The sequence below is a fragment of the Manacus candei genome, unplaced genomic scaffold, assembly GCF_025592945.1.
Source record: "Manacus candei isolate 608988 ecotype Guabito, Panama unplaced genomic scaffold, ASM2559294v1 h1tg000134l, whole genome shotgun sequence".
Lineage (NCBI taxonomy): Eukaryota > Metazoa > Chordata > Aves > Passeriformes > Pipridae > Manacus > Manacus candei.
Genome location: NW_026138182.1, coordinates 70,738 through 94,648, shown reverse-complemented (window position 1 = coordinate 94,648; position 23,911 = coordinate 70,738). Strand labels below are relative to the sequence as shown.

The 23,911-nt window shown below is 68.1% G+C and overlaps 4 protein-coding genes across 5 annotated transcripts; 2 read left to right on the top strand and 2 right to left on the bottom strand.

Moving 5' to 3' along the window:
• Positions 1 to 660: 660 nt before the first annotated feature.
• LOC127462665 (peripherin-like) lies at positions 661 to 3,618 on the bottom strand. Of its 2 annotated transcripts, XM_051771477.1 has the most exons (10): positions 3,274 to 3,618; positions 2,572 to 2,632; positions 2,338 to 2,433; positions 2,102 to 2,263; positions 1,881 to 2,006; positions 1,578 to 1,798; positions 1,225 to 1,274; positions 1,003 to 1,079; positions 838 to 902; positions 662 to 798 (listed from the first exon to the last, which is right to left on the bottom strand). In XM_051771477.1, the coding sequence occupies exons 1-9, from the start codon at positions 3,615 to 3,617 to the stop codon at positions 861 to 863; spliced, it is 1,179 nt and encodes a 392-aa protein (XP_051627437.1). In that variant the 5' UTR covers position 3,618; the 3' UTR covers positions 662 to 798; positions 838 to 860. The 2 variants fall into 2 exon arrangements, with proteins under 2 accessions (XP_051627438.1, XP_051627437.1); XM_051771478.1 differs by having other exon boundaries at positions 661 to 899.
• A 1,020-nt stretch (positions 3,619 to 4,638) lies between these two features.
• On the bottom strand, positions 4,639 to 7,064 carry LOC127462663 (tubulin alpha-1C chain). The gene is made up of 3 exons (XM_051771475.1): positions 6,816 to 7,064; positions 6,577 to 6,725; positions 4,639 to 5,667 (listed from the first exon to the last, which is right to left on the bottom strand). The coding sequence occupies exons 1-3, from the start codon at positions 6,934 to 6,936 to the stop codon at positions 4,693 to 4,695; spliced, it is 1,245 nt and encodes a 414-aa protein (XP_051627435.1). The 5' UTR covers positions 6,937 to 7,064; the 3' UTR covers positions 4,639 to 4,692.
• Positions 7,065 to 12,608: 5,544 nt separating this feature from the next.
• On the top strand, positions 12,609 to 16,397 carry TUBA1A (tubulin alpha 1a). Its single transcript, XM_051771473.1, has 4 exons — positions 12,609 to 12,730; positions 14,172 to 14,394; positions 14,485 to 14,633; positions 15,245 to 16,397. Exons 1-4 carry the CDS (start codon positions 12,728 to 12,730, stop codon positions 16,223 to 16,225), a joined length of 1,356 nt encoding a protein of 451 aa, XP_051627433.1. The 5' UTR covers positions 12,609 to 12,727; the 3' UTR covers positions 16,226 to 16,397.
• Positions 16,398 to 19,734: 3,337 nt separating this feature from the next.
• Positions 19,735 to 23,340, top strand: TUBA1B (tubulin alpha 1b). The gene is given in 7 exon segments (XM_051771474.1): positions 19,735 to 19,791; positions 21,114 to 21,239; positions 21,241 to 21,337; positions 21,428 to 21,576; positions 22,203 to 22,809; positions 22,812 to 22,864; positions 22,866 to 23,340. Coding segments are annotated over 7 exon segments (1,353 nt in total). The 5' UTR covers positions 19,735 to 19,788; the 3' UTR covers positions 23,184 to 23,340.
• Positions 23,341 to 23,911: the final 571 nt, after the last annotated feature.

Sequence of the window (23,911 nt, the reverse complement as noted above, 5' to 3'; positions counted from 1 at the left end):
ATTTATGATGCAGGAATTGCTTAAAGTAGTCCATTCATGCAAAATGCTGTTAAAATAATGCAATTAGGCGTGCAAAAATTTGTTTAAAGGACACAATTTTGCACGATTTGGTTAAAACGATGTAATTAACGGTGCAAAAAATTGCTTGAGATGCAATTTTGCGTAATTTGCTTGTAATGACCCAACTAACGATGCGAAACCGCTTTAAAATGATACAGAGTTCGCTCAAGGTAGCAAAACTAACAAGCGAATTTCGGGTCAGGACAACAACGCGATTTTTTGCACGGTCCGGTTTAAAACAACGCGGATGAAACGATTCGAAAAGGGAAAAAAAAAAACGCTTAAAAATAACGCGATTATGGAAACCGGGGCGTTTTCCCCGCGCGCCCCCAAAAGCCTCGTCACGCCGTTAATTAATTAACGCGCAATTAAAGCGGCGGAGGGCGCCCCCTGGCGGTCCCGGGGGGGGGGTGTGACACCGGAGGGGACAGCGCGGGGGGGACACCGGACCCCCCAGCCCCGGGGGCAGCCGGGGCCCACTCCGGTGGCGGGAGGGGCGCCGGGACCCCCCCGGGGAAGGCTCGCTGTGAAACACGGCCCGGGCTGTGCTTGGGAGAACGATAAATAGCGATAAATAGCGATAAATAAAATGGGGGGGGTCAAGGCACGGGGGGGGGACAAGGCACGGGGGGGGGGACACACAAGGCACAGGGACACACCGCGGCATCGCCCCACGGTGCCGGCAGCAGGGATTAGGGGTGGGGGGCTCCCGGCTCCCCCCGCTCTGCTCCGTGCCCCGCGTTGGGGGGGGTCTGGGGGGGTCCGGCAGAGCAGCCACCACGGCGGGTCCCCCCCCCCCGTCACTTCCCTGCCCGCTCCTTGTGCGACTCCGTCACCACCTGCTGCGGGAGGAGAATTGGGGGGTCAGCCCCACGTCAGGGTCGGGCCCACCCCCCAGGTCAGGACCCCCCCCAGGTCAGGACCCCCCCCCCCAGGCCTCACCTGCCCGTCCCGGGTCTCGATGGTTTTGATGAGCACCGTCCTTCGTGCCGGGGTCTCCACGGGCTGGGGCTCCAGCACTGGGCACGGAGGGGCCATCAGCCCCCTCTGCCCCCCCCGGGCACCCTGAGCGGGGGCACAGGGACCCACCCACACCCCTGTAGGGTCTCTATCCCCCAAGGATAGACCCCAGACCTGGTGAGGGACCCCCGGCTCACCCCTCACCTGAGCTCCTCACGCTGAAGGAGGTGGTTGGGTGCAGGGGGACGGTGATCCTGGGGGGAGAGAGGGGGCGAGGGGGGTCTGGGGCTCCTGGGCATTGCCAGTGACCCCAACCCTTCCACGCACTCGAGTCCATGACCTTCATCCCGGCTCAGCTGGGGGCTGTGCCCACGGGCTGCCGGGCTGGCACCGGGAGCGGAGCCGGAGGCAGCTCCCCCACCATCACACCAGCCCCTGGCCTTGCCTTTATCTCGGCAGCGAGGAGCTCCCACGGGAACCTCTTGTTTTCCTGTGGGAACGGGGCCCGGAGCTGCCTCCTCCCAAGAAAACCCCCCGACAAGCCCGGCCCCCCTCACCGGCTCTCCTCGCCCTCCAGCAGCTTGCGGTAGGTGGCGATCTCGATGTCCAGGGCCATCTTGACGTTGAGCAGGTCCTGGTACTCGCGCAGGTGCCGCGCCATCTCCTCCTTCATCTGCTGGATCTCCTGCTCCAGCCGCCCCACCGCGGCCTGGTAGTTCCCTATCTCCTCCCCGAACTCGTCCTCCATGTCCCGCATCTGCCGCTGCAGCGCCTCGTTCTTTGGGGGGGGGGAGAAGGGGCTGCATAGGGCTGGGGTGGGGGCACCCCCCGGCCACACCCCCCCCCCCCCCGGCTCTCACCATGCCCTTCAGCCCGTCCACCTCGCAGGTCAGGCTCTGGATGTGCCGCCGGGACTCGTTCATCTCCTGCTTGGCCAGGCGCAGGGCCTCGTGGTTGCGGTTGGCCGCGTCCGACAGGTCGGCGAACTGCGAGGACCCGGCGAGTCGGGGCTCTGGGGCTCCTCCACTCCCCCCTTCACCCCTCCCGGCCCCTCCCGAGACCCCCTCCCAGCCCCGGGTACCTTCGACTTGTACCACTCCTCGGCCTCCTGCAGGTTCTTGACGGCGATGCTCTCGTACTGGGTGCGGATCTCCCTGAGCGCCGCCGTCAGCTCCGGTTTGCAGCCCTCCGCCTCCGCCGGCCCCGCCGGGCTCGGGGCGCTCACCTCCAGGTCCCGCAGCTCCTGCGCGGGCAGGCGGCCGTCCCGTCGCGGCACACGGAGCCGGCCCGCTTCCCCCGCCCCAGCCCCGGCCCCACCTCCTCGTGCAGCTTCTTGAGGAAGCCGATCTCGTCCATGAGCAGCTCGACCCTGCGCTCCAGCTCCAGGCGGGACAGCGTGGCGTGGTCCAAGTCCTGGGGGAGAGGCTGGGGTGAGCTGCAGGGCAGCAGGAGGGGATGGGAACCCCCTGGATCTTCCCCCCTTCCCGGGGTGGTGGAGGATGGAGACTGGCACTGCACGGGGGGACAGGCCCCCCCCCCCATCCCTCTCACCTTGCGGAACAGCACCAGGGTCTTTTCTGCATCCTCACGCTTCTGTGTCTCATCTTCCAGCCTGGGGACAGCAGGGGTGAGAGGGAGGTGGGAGACAGGGTGCAGACCCCCCCTCTCACGCCTCCTGTTGTAGCCCCCCCCCACACTGGAGGCCCACGGGAATGGATTGTCCCCCAGTGCTCACACAGGTCCACTCACAGTGACCCCACCCTGCCCCTCCCAGTGCCCCGTCCTTCCGCAGAGCCCGGATCTCCCAATACCTCCCAGTGTTCCCTGTGCATCCCTGGTGCCTCCCCAGGCGTCTGCTGGATGCATCCCCAGTCACCCCCCAGTCCCCACTCTGGCATCCCCGGGGCTCATCCATCCCCAGCCCGGTGCATCCTCTGGTCCCAGCACATCCCTCATCCCGGTGCATTCCCCAGTCCCCACCCTGGTGCAGCTCTCATCCCATCGCATCCCTCATCCCATGACATCCCTCATCCCATCGCATCCCTCATTCCATGCATCCCTCATCCCGACTCATCCCCGGTCCCCACCCCGGCGCATCCCTCATCCCGGCGCATCCCCTGGTCCCTCTCTGGCACACTTCCCGCTACGTCCCTCATCCCGACTGATCGCCGGTCCCCACCCCGGCGCATCCCTCATCCCGGCGCATCCCCGCTCCCCATCCCGCTGCCTCCCCCGGCCCCGCCGCCCGCCCACCGCTGCCGCAGGGCCGCCAGGTCGGTGGCGAGCCCGTCCCGTTCGGCCTGGAGCCGGTCCCGGTCGCGGCCGAGGTGCTCCAGCCGCTCCCGCAGCCCCCGCAGCTCCCCCTGCACCAGCCCGGTGCGGGGCCCGGTGGCGGCGGCGGCGCGGCCCAGGGCGGCGCGGAGGGTCCCGTTCTGCCGCTCCAGCGCCCGCACCCGCTCCAGGAAAGCGGCGAAACGATCGTTCAGCGCCGCCAGTTCCTCCCGCTCCGCGCCCCGCGCCGCCGCCGCCGCCGCCAGCCGCCCCGGGGCCACGGCGAGGGGCGGCGACGCCCGGGGGTCGCGGTCGCGGCGGCTCATGGTGCCACCGGGAGGGCGGCGGCCGCCGGTACCGGCTGTTTATAGGGGACAGCGGCTCCGCCCCGCTGGGGGCACCCGGGGGTACGGAGGAGAGGGGAGGGGTCTCCCGGTCGGGGGGAGGACCGGGGGCTGCGGATGTCCCCTCCCGGGGGCGGGGAGAGCGGCTGCGGGACGGGGGGCTGCAGGAGTTCCCCTTCGTGGGGGCCCGGAGACCCCCCGGGGGTGCGGGGAGGAGGGGGGACTGGTGGGTCCCGTCTCGAGGGTGCAGCATCAGGTGTGGGGGGCAGAGGGGCCGGGGGTGCTCGGGAGACACGGGAGACACCCGTGGGGTGCCCCCCAGGCAGCAGGGGCAGACCCACCCAGTTGGAAAGCAGGGAGGGGCCCCCATCGCAGCCGGGTCCCGGCCTGCCCGGGATGCTCCGCACGCGCGGAGGGGGGGCCGGTCCCTCCCCGCTGGGCCGGGGCTGCCGTGACTCGGCTCTGCGGGAGCCGCCATGTGCGGGCAGCGCCGGACAACGGGCTCGGCCCCCCCGGCCCCCCCTTTCCGGGCAGCGAGGGCGGCACTTACGGGAAGGAGTCAGTGCCCTGTCCAGGGGCTGTAGGGGGGGGGGGGTCCCTCCCGCCCAGGACCCCCCTCCCAGCTCTGCAGAGCCCCGCACCGAGAGTGGCTCCGTGCCAGGAGCAGCACAGCACCACGTCCAGCCCAGCCTGTCTGCACCAGGGCTGGGTCCTACCCACGCACAGGGGGCTACCAGGGGTGTCCCCCCCGCTTGGCGTCCCCCAGGGACAGTAGAATGGGGAGGGGGACATCAAGACTGGGTGGCAAACGGCCCAGCAGGGCACTGCCAGCTCACGGCACAGGACCCAGCCACACACAACTGCCCAGCGTCCCCCAGCACAGCCCCTGTGCCAGCTGGCAGCACAGCCAGGCAGCCAGCCCAGCCGGGGCCCCCCTCCCCTGGGACGTCCCCCCCAGGTCACCACAAGGCAGATTGTCCTGGCACAAAGAACGAGGCGGGAGTGGAAAGAGCCATTTTAATGAACAGCACCACAGTGAAACACGAGAGACAAGGCACTAGTATTCTGCCCCCTCATCATCGCCCTCCATGCTGTCAGCCCCCACCTCCTCGTAATCCTTCTCCAGGGCAGCCATATCCTCCCGGGCCTCCGAGAACTCGCCCTCCTCCATGCCCTCCCCCACGTACCAGTGCACGAACGCCCGCTTGGCGTACATCAGGTCAAACTTGTGGTCCAGGCGGGCCCAGGCCTCGGCGATGGCCGTGGTGTTGCTCAGCATGCACACGGCCCTCTGCACCTTGGCCAGGTCCCCCCCGGGCACCACCGTGGGCGGCTGGTAGTTGATGCCCACCTTGAAGCCCGTGGGGCACCAGTCCACGAACTGGATGGTGCGCTTGGTCTTGATGGTGGCGATGGCGGCGTTGACGTCCTTGGGCACCACGTCCCCGCGGTACAGCAGGCAGCACGCCATGTACTTGCCGTGCCGGGGGTCGCACTTCACCATCTGGTTGGCCGGCTCAAAGCAGGCATTGGTGATCTCGGCCACCGACAGCTGCTCGTGATAAGCCTTCTCGGCCGAGATGACGGGGGCGTAGGTGGCCAGCGGGAAGTGGATGCGGGGGTACGGCACCAGGTTGGTCTGGAACTCCGTCAGGTCCACGTTCAGGGCCCCGTCGAAGCGCAGCGAGGCCGTGATGGAGGACACGACCTGGCTGATGAGGCGGTTGAGGTTGGTGTAGGTGGGCCGCTCGATGTCCAGGTTGCGGCGGCAGATGTCATAGATGGCCTCGTTGTCCACCATGAAGGCACAGTCGGAGTGCTCCAGGGTGGTGTGGGTGGTGAGGATGGAGTTGTAGGGCTCCACCACGGCCGTGGACACCTGCGGGGCCGGGTAGATGGAGAACTCCAGCTTGGACTTCTTGCCATAGTCGACAGAGAGCCGCTCCATGAGCAGGGAGGTGAAGCCGGAGCCGGTGCCGCCCCCGAAGCTGTGGAACACCAGGAAGCCCTGCAGCCCTGTGCACTGGTCAGCCTGGAAGAAGGGAAGAGGAAAACAAGACTAAACGATCAGTAATTCTGTATTTAAGCTGCTACCCAGTTGCTCAGGATGGCAAAGAATCACCCCAGGATCTCAGGCCTCTGGGGCACCTGCAACAGTGCCCCAGCTCTGCTTCCAGCTCCAGGCCCTTGGAGAAAGGGGTCCCTTCCCACGGGGACCGGGGGATCCTCAGGAGAGACAAGGTGTGGGGACATGTTTATTCTGGGCAGCAGACGTTGCTCCTTCCTCTCTGTGGCCTCACGAGGATATTTTGGGGGGGGTCCCAGCAGCAGGGCAGGAGCCACCAGGATGGAGGACAGGGTGGCCACAGGGTGGCCGTGACCTCACCTATCGGACACCACTCATGATGAATCCTCCAGCTCATGGGAGAGACCCCAGGGAGGTCCAGAAGGGCTTCACCCCCTCTTCCTCCCCAGGGTGGGTGCAGCAGGAGCCGTCATCCCACAGGAGCCCACGGGCAGCCAGCTCAGCCTTTGATGTCCCGGGAGCTCCGGGAGCGGAGCCGGCGGCGCAGCAGGTCCAGCCAGACCCGGCACCAGCCCCAGCGTGGGAACCAGAGCTTCAAAGAGCTTGGGCAGCCACACCAGTCAAACCAGTGCTGTACCAGCACCCAAACCATCTGGGCTGCCTCCCCCTTGCCCTGGGCATGGGGCTTCCCATCCTCCTCCCTTTGGCGAGGATCAGCACCGGGCAGGGACAGGGGGACAGGCCAGACCTGCCCCCCACACCCGGTGGCAGCAGGTCCATCCCGTGCCAGCTCAGCCCTCTGCTCCAAAGTGCAGATGGACTGAGAAGGACCTACCCAGGGACACCTGGGCCTTCCTTTTGCCTCCACACCCCTGCAGGGATGGACCCACCCCGCAGGACCCCACGGCCGCTCACCAGCTTGCGGATGCGGTCGAGGACCAGGTCGATGATCTCCTTCCCGATGGTGTAGTGCCCGCGGGCGTAGTTGTTGGCCGCATCCTCCTTGCCCGTGATCAGCTGCTCGGGGTGGAAGAGCTGCCGGTACGTCCCCGTGCGCACCTCGTCTGTGGGGAGAGCCCCGGGCCCCGTCAGCACCCGGCGCCCGCTCCCACCGCCCGCCCCTCGCCCGCCCGCCGCCCCCCGCGCCCCCTCACCGATCACCGTGGGCTCCAGGTCCACGAAGACGGCCCGGGGCACGTGCTTGCCGGCCCCCGTCTCGCTGAAGAAGGTGTTGAAGGAGTCGTCCCCCCCGCCGATGGTCTTGTCGCTGGGCATCTGCCCGTCGGGCTGGATGCCGTGCTCCAGGCAGTACAGCTCCCAGCAGGCATTGCCGATCTGCACGCCCGCTTGGCCCACGTGGATGGAGATGCACTCGCGCTGCGGGGGCACACGGCACCGGCTCACCCCCTCCGGCCCCTCCCTGGGCCACCCCGGCACCCCCCGGGCTGGTACCGAGCTGGGAAGGGCCCGGCCCCAGGGCTGGATGGGGCCAGATCCTGCCCGGACACACCCATTGCTCTGGGTCTGGGGGTGCACCTAGTGCAGGGGTGCTCAGCTCTGGGGGTCCCACACTGCCCCCCCCCCCCAGGCAGCTGGGACCCTGCACCAGTTGGTGCCATTCACCTACACCCCCCCCCCCCCCAGAACCAGGAGCTGGGGTTCTCCAGGGTTATTCCCGGTGCCACCACACCTCTGCCCACGGCTCACGTGGGGACAGGGGCACTCTTTTAGCTCCATCCCCGGTTCGGGGGTACCCCTAGACCCCAGGGAATGGGGATCCCCCTTTTCCCCACCAGCCCTTGCACAACCCTGGGCTGTCCCCGTCCCACCCCAGCCCCGACCCTGCAACCGGCTCCGCTCGGGGCAGGAGCAAACTCCAGCAACCGGGAAAAGTTTTCCCGGCGCGGCCGCTCCCGTGGTGAGGGGGGGCTGCCTCCCCCACCGTGCCTCCCTCCCACGCGCGATCCGGGCGGCAGGGGGGGGGGGCCCGGCACCCCCGCGTCCCCTCGGGGCAGGCTCCTCTCCCGAGGGGGAGCTGAGAATGTGTCCGGGATCTGCGTGGGAGTCCGGGACACGCGGAACAGCCCGGCGGCTGGCAGGGAGCCCGGGGGGGGGGTCGGCACATCCCGGGGGTTGGAGCACCCAAGGCAGCGACCCCCGGCCGGGGGAGGGTGGTTCACGGTTCCAGAGGGGCACACGGAGCACCGCGATCCCCCACCTCGGGTCCTGCAAGTGCTCGGCAGCCCCACGGGGCGCCCTGAACACGCGAGGAGCCCCCACTCCCCCTCCACGTGCTGCCCTGGACACGGGGGGATCCGACCCGGGGGGATTCGACCCGGGGGGATCGGACCCGGCACGTCCCCGCCCCTCAGCCCGGGGGTCCCGCGGCCCCCCCGCTCACCATGGCCGCTCACTGCCCGAACCGTTACGGAGCCGTCGAGGAGGAAGACGGGGGTCCCCGGGAGGACCCCCCGAGTTATACCCCGAGGGGCGGGGACAAGGGGGGCGGGGACAAGGGGGCGGGGCAAAAAGTGCTTTGTCCCGCCCCCCCGGGGTTACGTGCCGCCCCGGTCACGCCCCCTCCGCCCCGCCTCGGTTCTGATTGGCAGGTTCGAATTTGGGGGGGCGGTGACGTCAGTGGAGTGGAATGTGGGGGGCGGGGGGCGGGGCTGGACTGAGAAGGGGCGTGGCCGTGTTTGAGTGGGCGGGGCGATGGGCGGGGAAAAGGCGGGGATAGAGGGGCGGGGGATTGGGGGGCTTCCGAAAGGGGGGGCGGGATGAGACTGGGGGGGGTAGAAGGGTGGGAGGACATTCGGGGCAGCGGGGCCGCGGGAGCACTGGGGTGAGGGGGCTTAGGGGGGCTTTAGGGGGGTTTTGGGGTATAGGGTCGGGGGGTCAGCCGGTGGTAGGAGGGGTCCCTGCACCCCCCGGCCGCGGCCGCAGGCGCCGCATCTGCCCAGAGAGCGCCCGGGCCCTGCCCGGACCGGGGGCCACGGGGGTCCGGTGGTCCCTGTCCGCGTCCCTGTCTCCATCCTGGGCCCGGACCCGTTCCCGTGGGAAGCCCCGTGGGCTCCCGCCGCGCCGGCTCCTGCGCCCGCCGCCGCCCTGTTCCCTGCCAGCCCCGGGGAGCGGCCCCGGGGGAACCCACGCGGGGCAGTTCCTGTGGGGCAGGACGGACGGGGCGGGGGGGGGGCACCCCGCGCCCACCCCCGAGGGGCAGTGCCCTGTCCCACCCTGGGATGGGATGAGGCGGGTCCGGGTCCCGTTTCCAAGGCCAGAGGAGGGTTTGGGGACAGCACGGGGACACGGGGGTGGCTCCGAGAGAATCACAGACCTGCCCAGTCCCTGGGCACCTCGGCGTCCCCTCACCCCATGAGCACCCCCGTGTCCCCTCACACCCTGAGCACCTCGGTTGTCCCCCCATCCCCGGGCAGCCCCAGTGTCTCCTCACTCTCTGGGCACCCCCAGGGTGTCCCCCGACTTGAGCCACCCACTCCTTGAGCCACCGATGCCACCGGAGCCCCCCGAGCCCCCACCACGTCGGTCCGTGGCCCTGCTGGCCGTGCTTTTGGGGGGACCGGGTAGAGCAGGGACACACACCCCCCCGGCAGCGGGGTCTTTCCCACCTCCCCCACTCCCCCCGCCTCCCCCCCGCTCCTTTATTCCCGGCTTTGCCGCAATGCGGAGTCGCCCCGCACGCGGGCGGTGCCGCAGCCCCCTCCCCACGGGCAGCGCGCCCAAAGCCCCCCGCCCCCCACGGCAGCCCCCCCCCGCGCCCTGTCCTGCCTCCTCCTGCCCCCCCAGTGACCCCCCACCCCGCGCCTGAGCCTCCCTTTTTTTGTGGCTCCCGGAGGGAGCGGGAGGGGCTGCAGGGGGGGCACGGGGCACCCAGGCTGAGGGGACACCGGTGACACCCCCCTGCTTCCTCCCAGGGGGAGGGGGTCACCCGCTGCCCCCAGCACCGGGGTTGGGGGTCCCTCGCCCTGCCCTTCGTGGAGGGGTCGCAGGCAGGGGTGGGGGGTGGTGTCACCACCTCCGGGGGGCACCTCCCTGTCCCTCCATCCCCTCAGTCCTACCCTGAGCCAGCCGGGGGGGCGGGGGGGCCCCCTCAACGTGCCAGGGCCTCATCCAGCCCCCCGGAGCAGAGCAGCCCCCCCACCGAGCTGCCCTGTCTCTCCGTCTGAATGAACCTGTCACATCGATGGTGGCAGAAGACGGACAGACAGACAGACAGAGCCGAGCTCTGCGGGAAAACAGGCTAAAAATAGCAGCAGCCGGTGTCTGGGATGTCACCCCTGAGCCACGACCCCCCTGATGGAGCTGGGACCCCCCAGCCCCTGAGGACGGTGTGTCCTGGTCGTGGGGTTCGAGGTCACCAGTTTGGGACCCTCAGGAAGGGCCTGAACTGGGGGAGGCCGGGAACGTTGGCTGTGCCACGGGCAGGAGTCCAGCAGCTGGGAAATCAGCCCAAACGTGAGGAGACGCTGGCTCTGGGAGCCCGGGGGGGGCAGCCATGGGGGCTCTGTGCAGACGGGGGGGGCCCGATGTGCCCAAGGGCCTGCCCTGCCTGTTGGTGATGTGGGGGGGGGTGGATATGGGGGGGGGAAGGGGGATGGACAGCGACCGTCACCAGGAGCCGCCGGCGTTGCTACCAACAGTCAACAGAGCACGGGAGGATGGGAAGGACCTGGGGGGGAAGGGAGGGGGGGCCGGGAGCCGGGCCAGACCCCCCCCCCACCAGCACACGTTGGGCTGGATGTCGGGGGTGTCCCCCATGTCGGGGTGCAGTGGGGTGGGCACTGGGGCCCCCCCGGGGTTCGTGTGCCCCCCTCAGCACAGCAGAGGGATCAGGCACTGGGGGGGGGGGGGCCGGGGGTGGTGCCCCCCCATCACAACCAGGCCAGGCAGTGGTGGGACCCCAGCCCCATGTCCCGGTACCCCCCAGTGCCAGGCCCCAGGATGGATGCTGGGGAAGGGGGAGGCGAGGGGGGGTCCCAGCCTGTCTCCTAGCAACCGGTCTCCTGGCAACCCCGCCAGTTGCCTGGCAGCGCTGGGTGTGGGGCCGGGGGGTTTTCCATACCCAAGGAGATGGGAGGGGGCTGGGGGGCACCTGAGGGACCCCAGCACCCTGCACCCCAAATCACCCAGGGGGGCTGAGTCACTGCCCCGTGTGGCACCCCCTGCCCACAGCCTGGGGGGTGGGATGTGTGGGGACCCTCCTTAGCTTGGAGAGGGGTCCCCGAGGTGGGGGCTGCTGTGAGCCCCCAAAACCTCCAGCCTTGGGGTCACTTGGGACACCCCGGGTGTGCCCTGCCAGGCCCCACACCGGTGCTGAGAGCCCGGGGGGACAAAGGCAGGAGGTTTTTCCCACGCAGGAGAGGATCCACAGTGGGGTCAGGGCTGGGGGATGAGCTGCTTCTTGGAAAAGGGCCCCCAAAACCCCCGTTTGCCTCGGGGACCAGCCCGGGGAAAGACAAATCTCCCAGTTTTCCTCCACTCGGAGCAGCCGGGGCCGCCCAACCCTTTGTTCTGGTGGGCGATGCCCAAATCCCAGCCCTTCTTTGTCTGCAGCCCTGCAGCCCCAGCAGCACCCCAAAAACACGGGACAGGCAGAGATGTGGGGCTGGCAGTGGGGGCAGGGGGCTGGCAGTGGGGGCACGGGGCTGGCAGTGGGAACAGAGGGGTGGCAGTGGGAACGTGGGAACCTGGAGCTGCACAGAAATCTGCATCATGTGGGAAAGGCACAAAAAAAGAAGTGATTTCTCGGCAGGGAGGGGGGGTCCTGGCAGCTCCTCCTGCAGCAGCTGGGGACACGGGGTTTGGGGTCACCCCTCTGCAGGGACTGAGCCCCCCGCAGCCCCCCCACCTCGGGGGGACGACCCCCGGCACCCACCCGCTGCCTCTGTGGGCTGTGGAAGGACAAACGAGAGGTGGAAGCCCCCCAGGGAGGGGGCACCCCCAGGGCTGTGGGGCTGGTGGCCTGGGAGGCTGTGCAGGGGCTGCAGCAGATGGAGGGGTGGCCGAGGGCCGCGTGTCCCCGTGTCCCAGCTGTGTCCCCCCCACCAGCTGCCACAGAGCAGCTGCCACTCCTCCCGAGCCCCCAGCCCAAAACTGCGCGGGGGGCTTTGTCCCCTGCGTCCCCCCGCTGTCCCAGCCCCCCCCCCGGCCTTTCTTGTCCCCAGCTGCCCGAGGGGATGGCGCTTTGTCCCCCCGGTTGGGCCCCGCGGGGCCGGTTCCCACTGCCCGCACAGACAAAGAAGCACTGGGAGGGCTGGGGAGGGCTGGGCACGGCCGGGAAAGGGCCGGGACGGGCACCGGGCCACGGTGGGGATGTGCCTGGGAACCAGGGCACTGTGGCACGGCCAGGGATGGGGACAGTGTCCCTGAGGATGGGGACAGTGTCCCTGAGGATGGGGACCGGGGCGTGGCTGGGGATGGGGACCGGAGCGTGACAGGGGATGGGGAACAACAGGATGGGTGGTGGGGGACAGGGATCGGGGTGTGGCCGAGGAGAACCGGGAGCCAGCGCAGTGGCCACACAAGGGCTCGCCGGCGTCCCCGGCGATGGGGACCAGGGCGTGGCCCTGCCCGGTGTAACGAGAGCCACGGGCGGTGCGGGCTCATCCCCGGGGCCGAGAGCGGGGCGGGAGCGGAGACAGGATCGTGAACAACAGCGGGACGTGGGGGATGGGGACCGGGGGGGGATTGGGACCCGGGAGTGACCGGTGGCTCGGCCAAGATCGGCGGCCGGAACGCGGCAGGGACGGGGCCAAGGACACAGCCGGGCCCCGCCAGCGGCGGGCGGGAGGCAGCGGCGGGGCCGGGCCGTGGCCGCCGCAGCCCCCGGGCCCCCCCCCCGCAACACCCGGCCTTTGTCTGCGGCTGCGGGGGGGCATTACCTCATCCCGGGCGCCCAATGGCCGCCGCCGCCCCCCCCCCCGGCCCCGCCGCCCGCCCCGCCCCGCCGCCGCTATAAAGCCCCGCACCGAGCCCCGCGCTCCGTCGCGCCTCTTACATCGACCGCCTCAGCGTCGGGCTGTGAGACCACCCCGGACCGACCGCCGCCATGGTGAGGGGGGCGCGGGGGGGCCCCGGTACCGCCCTTGTCCCCCGGCCCTATTCCCACGGTCCCTGTTTCCTCAGACCCGTCGTCGTCCCTCGTTCCCATCCCCGCCGGTCCCATCCCCCCTGGATCCGTCGTTTACCCCGGTCCCCATCCCCACCCTCCCGTCATTGTCCCCGATTCCCGTCCCCCGGGTCCCCGTCCCGCCGTTGTCCCCGCTCCCCAAGCCCCTTGGTCTCCGTTCCCCCGATCTTTTCTCTCCCTCCCCCTCCCTCCCCTCCCCCGCCCGGGATGAGTCTCCGGCTCTGGGACTGATCCCGCACCGGGCGTGGCTCCCGTTACACCGGGTAAAAAGGGTCTCCCGGGACCCAGACCCGAATGCGGCTCCCGTTAAATGGCGCTGGAAGATCTTTCTGCCTCCCCCGAGCCCGCACCGGGCGTGGCTCCCGTTAAACCGGGCAGGATGGGGCCTCTGGGACTCAGCACTGAGCTTCCATCGGGCGTGGCTCCCGTTAAACCAGCCAGGATGGGGCCCTAGCCCTGATCCCCGGTACCGCACCGGGCGTGGTTCCCGTTAAACCGGGCAGGATGGGACCCCCCTGGACCTTGCCCCGAATCTGCACCGGGCGTGGCTCCCGTTAAACCGGGCAGGATGAGACCCCTGGGAGCCAGTACTGAGCTCCCATCGGGCTTGGCTCCCGTTAAACGGGGCGGGATGGGTCCCCGGGGCTGAGCCCGTACTGGGCGTGGCACCGTTCGGACAAGGCAGGATCGGGCCCTTCTCTCAGTCCCGAGCCTCCGTCCCTCACTGGGCGTGGCTCCCGTTAAACCGGACAGGACAGACCCCCCCTGCCCCTGGGGCTGAGCCCTGGCTCTGCGCTGGGCGTGGCCCCGGTTTAACGGGGCAGAACGGGCCCCCCGGTAAGGAATGGGCCCCCCCGGTGCTGAGCAGCTCATCCCGCACCAGACGATGAGACGCGGCAGGATGGGGCCCCCCCAGTCCGGCACTGGGCGTGGCCCTGGTTCAACTGGGACCGGGTGGGCAGGAGGAATCTCTGCTGCTGAGCCCCAGGGAGACGCTGTTGGTTCTCCCCAGAGCCGGGTGGGGCAGGATGGGACCCTCGGGGCTCCCTGTGCCAGCCTGGGGGCGGTTCAGTGCTCGGAGCGAGATGAGCCGCAAGCGCTGAGCTCCCCATCCCCCAACGGGCAGGATCCCATCTCCGGGGGGATGTGGGGTGACGGTCACGTGACAGGGTGGGACCCCCAGAGCTGAGCACCCCTGCACTGGGTGCACCCCCAGACCCCGAGCAATGGGTGTGTCCGGGCAGGATCTGGCCCCATCCAGCCCTGGGGCCGGGCCCTTCCCAGCTCGGTGCCAGCCCGGGGGATGCCGGGGTGGCCCAGGGAGGGGCCGGAGGGGCTGAGCCGGTGCCGTGTGCCCCCGCAGCGCGAGTGCATCTCCATCCACGTGGGCCAAGCGGGCGTGCAGATCGGCAATGCCTGCTGGGAGCTGTACTGCCTGGAGCACGGCATCCAGCCCGACGGGCAGATGCCCAGCGACAAGACCATCGGCGGGGGGGACGACTCCTTCAACACCTTCTTCAGCGAGACGGGGGCTGGCAAGCACGTGCCCCGGGCCGTCTTCGTGGACCTGGAGCCCACGGTGATCGGTGAGGGGGCGCGGGGGGCGGCGGGCGGGCGAGGGGCGGGCGGTGGGAGCGGGCGCCGGGTGCTGACGGGGCCCGGGGCTCTCCCCACAGACGAGGTGCGCACGGGGACGTACCGGCAGCTCTTCCACCCCGAGCAGCTGATCACGGGCAAGGAGGATGCGGCCAACAACTACGCCCGCGGGCACTACACCATCGGGAAGGAGATCATCGACCTGGTCCTCGACCGCATCCGCAAGCTGGTAGGGGCTCGGGGGGTGCAGGTGGCGAGCGAGGACAAAGCCTCCGTTCTGTCTCACCCTCCCCTCCCGACTCGCTGGGCTGGGTTTAGATTTAATTTATTAATTAATGTTAATCCTGTTGTGCAGTGGCTGCCATTGGCCGGCAGTGGGACGCAGCTGCCGCTGGAGCCGCTCCACAGCCCCGGGCGCCGCCGGTGCTGAGCTCGGCAATTCCCTCTTTGTTCCCTCTTGGCTCCCGCCGCGGCCGAGTCCAGCTGCGTGCGGTGGAGACTGGCGGCCCCGGGCCGGTCCCTCCCAGAGCCATGTGGCCGTGCCACGCCTCAGTGCCCAAACTTGTCCCTGCGCTGCCGCTGAGCTGGTGGCACCCCCGCTGCCCTGTGAGGTGCCTCTGGCCCACCCTGGTGGCCAAGGGCCTTCCCTGGGGGATTCACCATGAGTCAGTGCCCCACAGGTGGAGTGAGGGCCACCCTGTCACCCATCCTGGTGGCTCCTGCTCTGCAGCTGGAAACCCCCCAGATGGCCTTGTGAGGCCACAGAGAGGAAGGAGCAACTTCTGCTGCCCAGAATAAACATGTCATCTCCTCCCCCCCCGCCTTTGTCTCTTCTTCCAGGCTGACCAGTGCACAGGGCTGCAGGGCTTCCTGGTGTTCCACAGCTTCGGGGGCGGCACCGGCTCCGGCTTCACCTCCCTGCTCATGGAGCGGCTCTCTGTCGACTATGGCAAGAAGTCCAAGCTGGAGTTCTCCATCTACCCGGCCCCGCAGGTCTCCACGGCCGTGGTGGAGCCCTACAACTCCATCCTCACCACCCACACCACCCTGGAGCACTCCGACTGTGCCTTCATGGTGGACAACGAGGCCATCTATGACATCTGCCGCCGCAACCTGGACATCGAGCGGCCCACCTACACCAACCTCAACAGGCTGATAGGCCAGATCGTGTCCTCCATCACGGCCTCGCTGCGCTTCGACGGGGCCCTGAACGTGGACCTGACGGAGTTCCAGACCAACCTGGTGCCGTACCCCCGCATCCACTTCCCGCTGGCCACCTACGCCCCCGTCATCTCGGCCGAGAAGGCTTATCACGAGCAGCTGTCGGTGGCCGAGATCACCAACGCCTGCTTCGAGCCGGCCAACCAGATGGTGAAGTGCGACCCCCGGCACGGCAAGTACATGGCGTGCTGCCTGCTGTACCGCGGGGACGTGGTGCCCAAGGACGTCAACGCCGCCATCGCCACCATCAAGACCAAGCGCACCATCCAGTTCGTGGACTGGTGCCCCACGGGCTTCAAGGTGGGCATCAACTACCAGCCGCCCACGGTGGTGCCCGGGGGGGACCTGGCCAAGGTGCAGAGGGCCGTGTGCATGCTGAGCAACACCACGGCCATCGCCGAGGCCTGGGCCCGCCTGGACCACAAGTTTGACCTGATGTACGCCAAGCGGGCGTTCGTGCACTGGTACGTGGGGGAGGGCATGGAGGAGGGCGAGTTCTCGGAGGCCCGGGAGGATATGGCTGCCCTGGAGAAGGATTACGAGGAGGTGGGGGTGGATTCTGTGGAAGGGGAGGGAGAGGAGGAAGGGGAGGAATACTAAACTCTCGAGGGTGCTGCTGGAACAGGGAACATGAATTAGTTGAGGCCCCCCCGGGGTCTGTAGCCGTGTGTGCCGCGCTCTGTCCTGTCAATGGTCTGTGCTTCAATGGAAAAGTCTGTGACGGACCCACCCGTCCTCTCCCGTGGGTCTGAATAAAAAGCATTCCCTGGCTCTGGTGTCTTTGCTCCCTGAGCTGTCCCTCTCCCTCCCAGGCTTTACACACTGTCCCCAAAAGCACACAGCACTGCCCTGGGGGTCTGTGGTGAGCCTGGCACCCCGCAGCCCCCCCAAACTGGTCCTGCCAAACCTGTGCTGCCCAAACTGGTCCTACCTCCCCATCTGGCTGGGCATTTCCCCCCCATGCCCCAAGGGTGGAGGGAGTGGGGGGTGGCAGTTGGGTTTTCTTAGGAGCGGGAGCCGAGTGAGCCCAGTGGGGTGGGTTTAGCTCCGGGGGGAGGGGGCTGGGGATCTGTAAAACCCCTCCCACGCTGGCAGGAGCCTTTTGTGTCTCTCCTGCCTGGGCAGGGGAGGGGCTGCGCTGCCCCTGGAGAAGGGTGGGGTGTCCTCCTTACCACGGGTGGGAGCCCGGGGGATGAGAGGGGTCCCTTCACCTCGCTGGGGGTCCAGGGATGCACGAGGCTCCCCCCAGCCCCACCCGTGGTGTGTCCTGAAGTCCTGCTGGCTCCTTCTGCAGGGGTGAGGAGTGGGCTGGGTTGGCCCCGGTCATTTTGGGGGAGGGGGAATCTGGTGGTAGCTCCTCCCCAGGCAGGGGGGAGCCTCCTCACCCTCCCCTCTGCTGCTGCCTCGGGGCTCTGCTGGGAGATAAATAATGAAGGGGAAGTTGAACACTCGGTGAAACTTGAGCAGATGCTGCAGTGAGGGGGGGAGGTGAGGGACCCCTGGGACCCCCATTTGTGTGGTGCATCCCCCCCCCTTGGGCTGCACTGTGAGCTCAGAAATGCCTCTGTTAGGCCCAGAGCAGCACCTGGGCCGAGCTCTTCTTGAGCCTCTCAGCAGCACTGTCCGTTCCCAGGAACTCACACTGTCTAACGAGCTCCTGGATTTTAGGGAACAGCCTTGGGAACTGACACTTCCTACCGGGGAGCAACCCAAGTGCAACAACAGTTTTTGTTACCAGACTTTCAGAGGAAGTTCCTGACCCCGGGTCAGGGCCAGGATGGAAAATTACAATGACTAAAGTCAACTCTGGCAATGTTGTAACCGGTGGGTCCTGACTGAGACCCTCCGGGTTCACCTGGGCCCCAGCAGGATCTGACCAGCACCTCCCTCAGAGCTGGAGAACTGAACTCGGGGTGGATTTTTCACAGCTATTTACACCTGCCCAGGTGGGTGTGTGCACGTGAGGGTGAATATTCCACAGCGAATGTCCCAGGAACGTTGCTCTCACGTTGTTAAATACGTCAGGCTTGTAAGTAAAATAGACCCCTGAGTGAGTTACTATTGTGCTTGTGATAAATTCTCTGTGAATCTTTTGTTAAATTATTTAAATTGAGCTGTGGGTTACGTTTAAGTGCTGCTAAACCTTCAGGCTTACACACTGGTCAAGTCCAGGGCTCAGTTTGGCAATGGGGGGGGGGGGATCCACTCTGCCCCTTGTGACTCAGCAGGAGCCTCTTTTTCCTTTGTATCCTTATCCTTCTTTTCTCCATCCCCGGCCCTCCGCTTAGGTAACGTTTGGTTTTATTTCGCTTTTGGATTGATTGATTTTCGATTTTAGCACAGTTTTTCTCCGCGTGCTTTTTGACCATCGAGTGAGTCACACGGGAGGGGAGGGAGGGGGAAGTCGCCGAAGAATTTTGTCGCACTTTCACTTTTAACATTCCAGCGGCTTTTGCCGGTGATTGTCTGAGCCACCCAAAACGCTGCTGTGACACCGTCCCAGAGGCGACGCGATGAGCAGGGAGGTTGGGGGGGGGGGGGTGTGATGAGCGGGACATGACCCCCCCTTCCCGGAACACCCCCTCCACAAACACCGATGAGCCGGACTGGGAGCGGCTCTGCCAGGAGCGGGCGCCACGTTGGCATCGCTGGGGGAGCCCCGCGGACCCCCGGGCGCCATCGGGGACCCCCGGCCCCAGAGCGGGGTGGGAGCCCGGAGCGGCCAGGCCCAGGCAGGGGGGGGAACAGCCCCTTCCTGGCCGGGGGAAGGGGGGGAGCGGCGGGGCCGGAGCGGCCACGCGGCCGGGGAGGCGAATGGCGAGAGCCACGTCAGCGCTGCGGCTGCGGCCGCTGCTGCCGCAACACCCCCGGCTGGGGGTCACCCCGGCCCGGGGGGGCTCTGCTGGGCGGGCGGGGGGGCTGTTGCAGGTTCCCCCCCCACACACACACCGCCCCAGCAGCGTGTGCTGCCGAAGGGGCCGCTGGGTTTTCCGCAAAGCTCTTGGCAAAACAGGAAGGCGGATTATTGGGAGCAAATAGCTCCGGGGATTAGATGCGGAGGGAGGGGGGGGATGGCCCCCCCCTTGGCTCGCCCCTCATTACTCCCCCCACCCCCCCCCTCGGTGCTCCCTGCGGCCTCACAGCCGGGCAGGGAACTGCTCCGAGCGAAGGGGGGGGGGGACACGGGGGGACCACAGCACATCCCCCTCTTTCATGGGCGTCGCGGTGGCCCCCGTGGCAGGGGTGGGGAGTCGGGGAGGCTGCCTGGCTGGGGAGGGGGGACCACGCAGGGAGGGGGGTCCCGGTGCTGCGGACACGGCTGAGATAAAGCCCAGCCTGTGAACAGGGTTGCCCACCCCCCAAGCGCAGACCGAGCGGGGGGGACCAGGGCCCCCCATCGCAGTGGGATGAAGGGGTGCAGATGGGCCGGGGGGGTGCTCAGAGGTGCGGAAGGGCCGGGGGGGTGCTGAGCCCTACAGATGGGCTGGGGGGGCTGGGGGTGGGGGGCTCCCCAGGCTGCAGATGGGCTGGGAGGGACCCCTGGGTTGCGGATGAGCCGGGATGGGGTGGGAGGGGGGGGGGGCCTGGGCAGTGCAGATGGGGCGGGGGGGATCCGTCCGCAGAAGCCGATTAACGGCCTGGGGACGGGAAAGGGACGGGGGGGGGGAACACGCCGGGCGCGGCAGCACGTGCCGGCCCCCCCCGCACCCCCCCCATGTCGCAGTTTTCCTCCGCAGCGGAGCTGCACTGAGAGGGAGGGGCGGCGGAGAGGGGAGGGCGGGGATGGCCGTGCCCCCCCCCCCTCCGCGGCCAGCGCAGTAAGAGGGGGGGGCTGAGGACCGCAGGAAGGTCAGACCCCCCCTCTGGTACCCCCCCACCCCGTACCTGGAGCCCCTGGCGAGCCCGGGGTGGGGATGGGGGGTGGTCTGCACCCCACGGGGGGGGCCCCAAAGCCCCGCAGCGGGGAGGAGGCGGAACGCGCCACTCGCCTCAGCCAATCGGCGGCGTGAGGGCGCTGATGGGCGGGCGCAGCGACCAATGGGAGCGCGGGGCGGGGGCGCTCGCCCGCCCCCCCCAGTCGGTATATAGGGGGGCGCCCGGGGGCGGCGGCAGCTGGTACTTGCGTCGATTCTTTGCTTGTCGGGACGAGTAACCGAGCCACCATGGTGAGGGGGGGCTGGCCACACGGGGGGGGGGCCTGGACGACTGGGGAGGAAGGGGCTGGAGCTGGGGGGCGCGGGGATTGGGGGGGGGGGAATGGGAGGGGGGTGGAGAAGAGGACGAATGAGTGGCGGGGGGAGAGACTTGGAAGGACAGGAAATAGGGGCGGGGGGATATAGGAGTGGGGGGACAGACTTCGGTGGCACAGCAGGGGCTGGGGGTACAGCGGGAGCGGTGGGTGGGCACAGAGGGGCTGGGGAGGGTAGAGAAGGGGCTGGGGGGCTCTAAGCAGGGGCAGAGGGTGCCGTCTCTGCCGGGGGGAGCGCCCCTCGGTGGGTTACAGCAGTCCGAGAGGGGGGGCCGAATGCGGCACCTCCGGGGTGGTCGCACGTGGTCCCCGGTAGCCCCCCGGTGGGGGCGGGGCCAGCCGACCGTTACCGTTCCCGCGCGCGGGAAGGCGCGCGCCGGGGGCGCAGCCCCGCCCCTCGCTTGGGGCACAGCCCCGCCCTTCCCCCGCCTTCGCCCTCTCCCCCCAAAATCCAGCCCCGAATCCCCCCCCTCCCCAACCTCACCCCTCCCTGCGTGAGCCCCCAACCCCTCCTGTCCCCGCGGGGCCGATCCTGCCCGCTGAGTCCTGGGGGGGCTCCCGTCCCGCCGCCACTGCCCGCCCCAGATCGACCCCCCCCGGCCGGGCGGGAGGAACGCGCGGAGCAGGTGGTGCGGGGCCGGGAATGTGCGGGACCCCCCGGCGGTGACGCCATCGGCCCATCCCCGCCGTCTCGGGTCAGCTGGTGCAGTCCCGGCCCCGCTGCTGCCCTTGACTTCCTTCTCCTCCTCCTCTTCCTCCTCCCCAGCCTCGCCCTGCCCGGGCTGCCGGGCTGGAAAATGTCCTCCCTGGGCGCCATTTGGGAGCAGATGGAGGCAGCTGCGGGGCCTCGGGACCCCCGGTGCTGTGCCCACTCGTGCCTCCAGTCAGTCCCCAAACACGGGTGTCCCCCACACCTCTCTCCTCGGCCCCAGTGCTGCTCAGCCGGAGGTTGGGGCACAACAGAGGTTTGGGGGGGCTGAGCTTGGCCCCCCGTGTGAGATCTCCATCCCCCATCAGGCAGAGTCCGAGCTCCCAGGTGGGGCAGGGTGGGACCCCCAGAGCTGAGCACCCCTGCACTGGGTGCACCCCCAGACCCAGAGCAATGGGTGTGTCCGGGCAGGATCTGGCCCCATCCAGCCCTGGGGCCGGGCCCTTCCCAGCTCGGTGCCAGCCCGGGGGGTGCCGGGGTGGCCCAGGGAGGGGCCGGAGGGGGTGAGCCGGTGCCGTGTGCCCCCGCAGCGCGAGTGCATCTCCATCCACGTGGGCCAAGCGGGCGTGCAGATCGGCAATGCCTGCTGGGAGCTGTACTGCCTGGAGCACGGCATCCAGCCCGACGGGCAGATGCCCAGCGACAAGACCATCGGCGGGGGGGGACGACTCCTTCAACACCTTCTTCAGCGAGACGGGGGCCGGCAAGCACGTGCCCCGGGCCGTCTTCGTGGACCTGGAGCCCACGGTGATCGGTGAGGGGGCGCGGGGGGCGGCGGGCGGGCGAGGGGCGGGCGGTGGGAGCGGGCGCCGGGTGCTGACGGGGCCCGGGGCTCTCCCCACAGACGAGGTGCGCACGGGGACGTACCGGCAGCTCTTCCACCCCGAGCAGCTGATCACGGGCAAGGAGGATGCGGCCAACAACTACGCCCGCGGGCACTACACCATCGGGAAGGAGATCATCGACCTGGTCCTCGACCGCATCCGCAAGCTGGTGAGCGGCCCATGGTGGGGTGGTCCCACTCCAGGTGGGGGTCTGGGGACAAAGGGAAGCCCCAGATGTCCCTGGGTAGGCACCCAGTGGGATGTGGATGGCTCAGGGTATGTATGCCCCTAGGGTCTGGATGTGCTTGTGGGTCATGTGTCAGCTTGCACCAGCCGTGGCTCCCTGTGGGGTCTGGATCCTTTAAGTCAAGATCAGGACTAGCCCCTTTATTTCCCTTCTGCTTGGGTCATTTCTGTCCCTGGGAAAACCTTATTTCATCCCTTTTTTTAAGGTCATGTGAGATTTTTTCTTGATCTGCACTCTGATCCCTCTTGACCAACTGCTTATGAGCAGCTGTGCAAGTGTTTAACTCTTGCTGGGTCAGCTCTTGTGGATTCCCCCTTCCCCCAAGCAGACTGCCAGGGTTGTGACAGGAGAAAGCTAAATGTCCCCAGATCCCTGCAGGAAGAGACCCCTTTCCTTGGGGGCTGGTCATGACAAATCACAGGGCACTGTGGCTGGAAGCAGAGCCTGAGATCCTGGGGTGAATATTTGCCATCCTGGGCTACGAGGGTAGCAGCTGAAATAGAGAATTACTGATGGTTTGGTCTTGTTTTCCTCTTCCCTTCTTCCAGGCTGACCAGTGCACAGGGCTGCAGGGCTTCCTGGTGTTCCACAGCTTCGGGGGTGGCACCGGCTCCGGCTTCACCTCTCTGCTCATGGAGCGGCTCTCTGTCGACTATGGCAAGAAGTCCAAGCTGGAGTTCTCCATCTACCCGGCCCCGCAGGTCTCCACGGCCGTGGTGGAGCCCTACAACTCCATCCTCACCACCCACACCACCCTGGAGCACTCCGACTGTGCCTTCATGGTGGACAACGAGGCCATCTACGACATCTGCCGCCGCAACCTGGACATCGAGAGGCCCACCTACACCAACCTCAACCGCCTCATCAGCCAGATCGTGTCCTCCATCACGGCCTCGCTGCGCTTCGACGGGGCCCTGAACGTGGACCTGACGGAGTTCCAGACCAACCTGGTGCCGTACCCCCGCATCCACTTCCCGCTGGCCACCTACGCCCCCGTCATCTCGGCCGAGAAGGCTTATCACGAGCAGCTGTCGGTGGCCGAGATCACCAACGCCTGCTTCGAGCCGGCCAACCAGATGGTGAAGTGCGACCCCCGGCACGGCAAGTACATGGCGTGCTGCCTGCTGTACCGCGGGGACGTGGTGCCCAAGGACGTCACGCCGCCATCGCCACCATCAAGACCAAGCGTAGCATCCAGTTCGTGGACTGGTTGCCCCACGGGCTTCAAGGTGGGCATCAACTACCAGCCGCCCACGGTGGTGCCCGGGGGGGACCTGGCCAAGGTGCAGAGGGCCGTGTGCATGCTGAGCAACACCACGGCCATCGCCGAGGCCTGGGCCCGCCTGGACCACAAGTTTGACCTGATGTACGCCAAGCGGGCGTTCGTGCACTGGTACGTGGGGGAGGGCATGGAGGAGGGCGAGTTCTCGGAGGCCCGGGAGGATATGGCTGCCCTGGAGAAGGATTATGAGGAGGTGGGGGTGGATTCTGTGGAAGGGGAGGGAGAGGAGGAAGGGGAGGAATACTAAAAGCTGGGTTCCTTCTGTCGCTGTCGCATGTTCACAAAATGTCCGCTTCAAACACTTGAGCTTCCTTGTGCACTGGGTGCGTTTTGGGGTGTGCTGTCCTTTCTGATGTGATCATGCAGATTTTCCATGTGTCTGTGAATAAAAGGCTTTAAGAGAAGCTCCAGTGTGTCGGATACAAACCCTCTGTGTCAGCGCCCGCTCTCGCCTGGGCTGGCTGGCCCCATCCCATGGGAACAGACTGTCCCTATTGTCTGTGCCCAGTGAAGCGGCTGGCATGCCTCTACTCTTGCCCGAGCTGGCACTGGCCACCCCTTCGCCTGCTCTCCTCCCTGGGGGGTGAAGCCCCCCCATCACTGGGTGCTACAGGTTGGGGGTCACCCTGGGTGCTGCCGGGCTCCTCTGTGAGAAGGGGGTGCCCTGCCCTGCCCCTGCCCGCTGCCCCCAGCGCTGGGGAGCCCTCCCCTTCTCCCCCTGGGCCCCTGCGGGATTAACCCGCCCGGGATTAGCCGTGTCCCGGGATTAACTCCATCCCTGCGCTTAATCCCGGGGGGTTTCTCCGGGGCCGCTGCCCCGTGGGAGCGGCCAGCGGGCGCTCAGCCTATCAGCGCGCGGCGCACCGCCCGCCCACCAATGAGCGGCGCTTCATTCAGGGCCCGGAGCCAATGGGAGGCGGGGGGCGGGGCCGGCCGGGCCCGTTCATCCCGGCCGAGCGGATACGTTGTAGCGGG

What these genes read in the sequence shown, in the direction of transcription:
- LOC127462665 (XM_051771477.1), bottom strand. Translation starts at nt 3,617, where the DNA reads ATGAGCCGCCGCGACCGCGACCCCCGGGCGTCGCCGCCCCTCGCCGTG. An exon ending in CCCTGGTGCTGTTCCGCAAG is followed by an intron (nt 2,434 to 2,571) that starts GTGAGAGGGATG and finishes CCTCTCCCCCAG; the next exon opens with GACTTGGACCACGCCACGCT. An exon ending in TCAAGAAGCTGCACGAGGAG is followed by an intron (nt 2,264 to 2,337) that starts GTGGGGCCGGGG and finishes CTGCCCGCGCAG; the next exon opens with GAGCTGCGGGACCTGGAGGT.
- LOC127462663 (XM_051771475.1), bottom strand. Translation starts at nt 6,936, where the DNA reads ATGCCCAGCGACAAGACCATCGGCGGGGGGGACGACTCCTTCAACACC. An exon ending in CCTGGAGCCCACGGTGATCG is followed by an intron (nt 6,726 to 6,815) that starts GTGAGGGGGCGC and finishes CTCTCCCCACAG; the next exon opens with ACGAGGTGCGCACGGGGACG. An exon ending in TCGACCGCATCCGCAAGCTG is followed by an intron (nt 5,668 to 6,576) that starts GTGAGCGGCCGT and finishes CCCTTCTTCCAG; the next exon opens with GCTGACCAGTGCACAGGGCT.
- TUBA1A (XM_051771473.1), top strand. An exon ending in CCTGGAGCCCACGGTGATCG is followed by an intron (nt 14,395 to 14,484) that starts GTGAGGGGGCGC and finishes CTCTCCCCACAG; the next exon opens with ACGAGGTGCGCACGGGGACG. An exon ending in TCGACCGCATCCGCAAGCTG is followed by an intron (nt 14,634 to 15,244) that starts GTAGGGGCTCGG and finishes CTCTTCTTCCAG; the next exon opens with GCTGACCAGTGCACAGGGCT.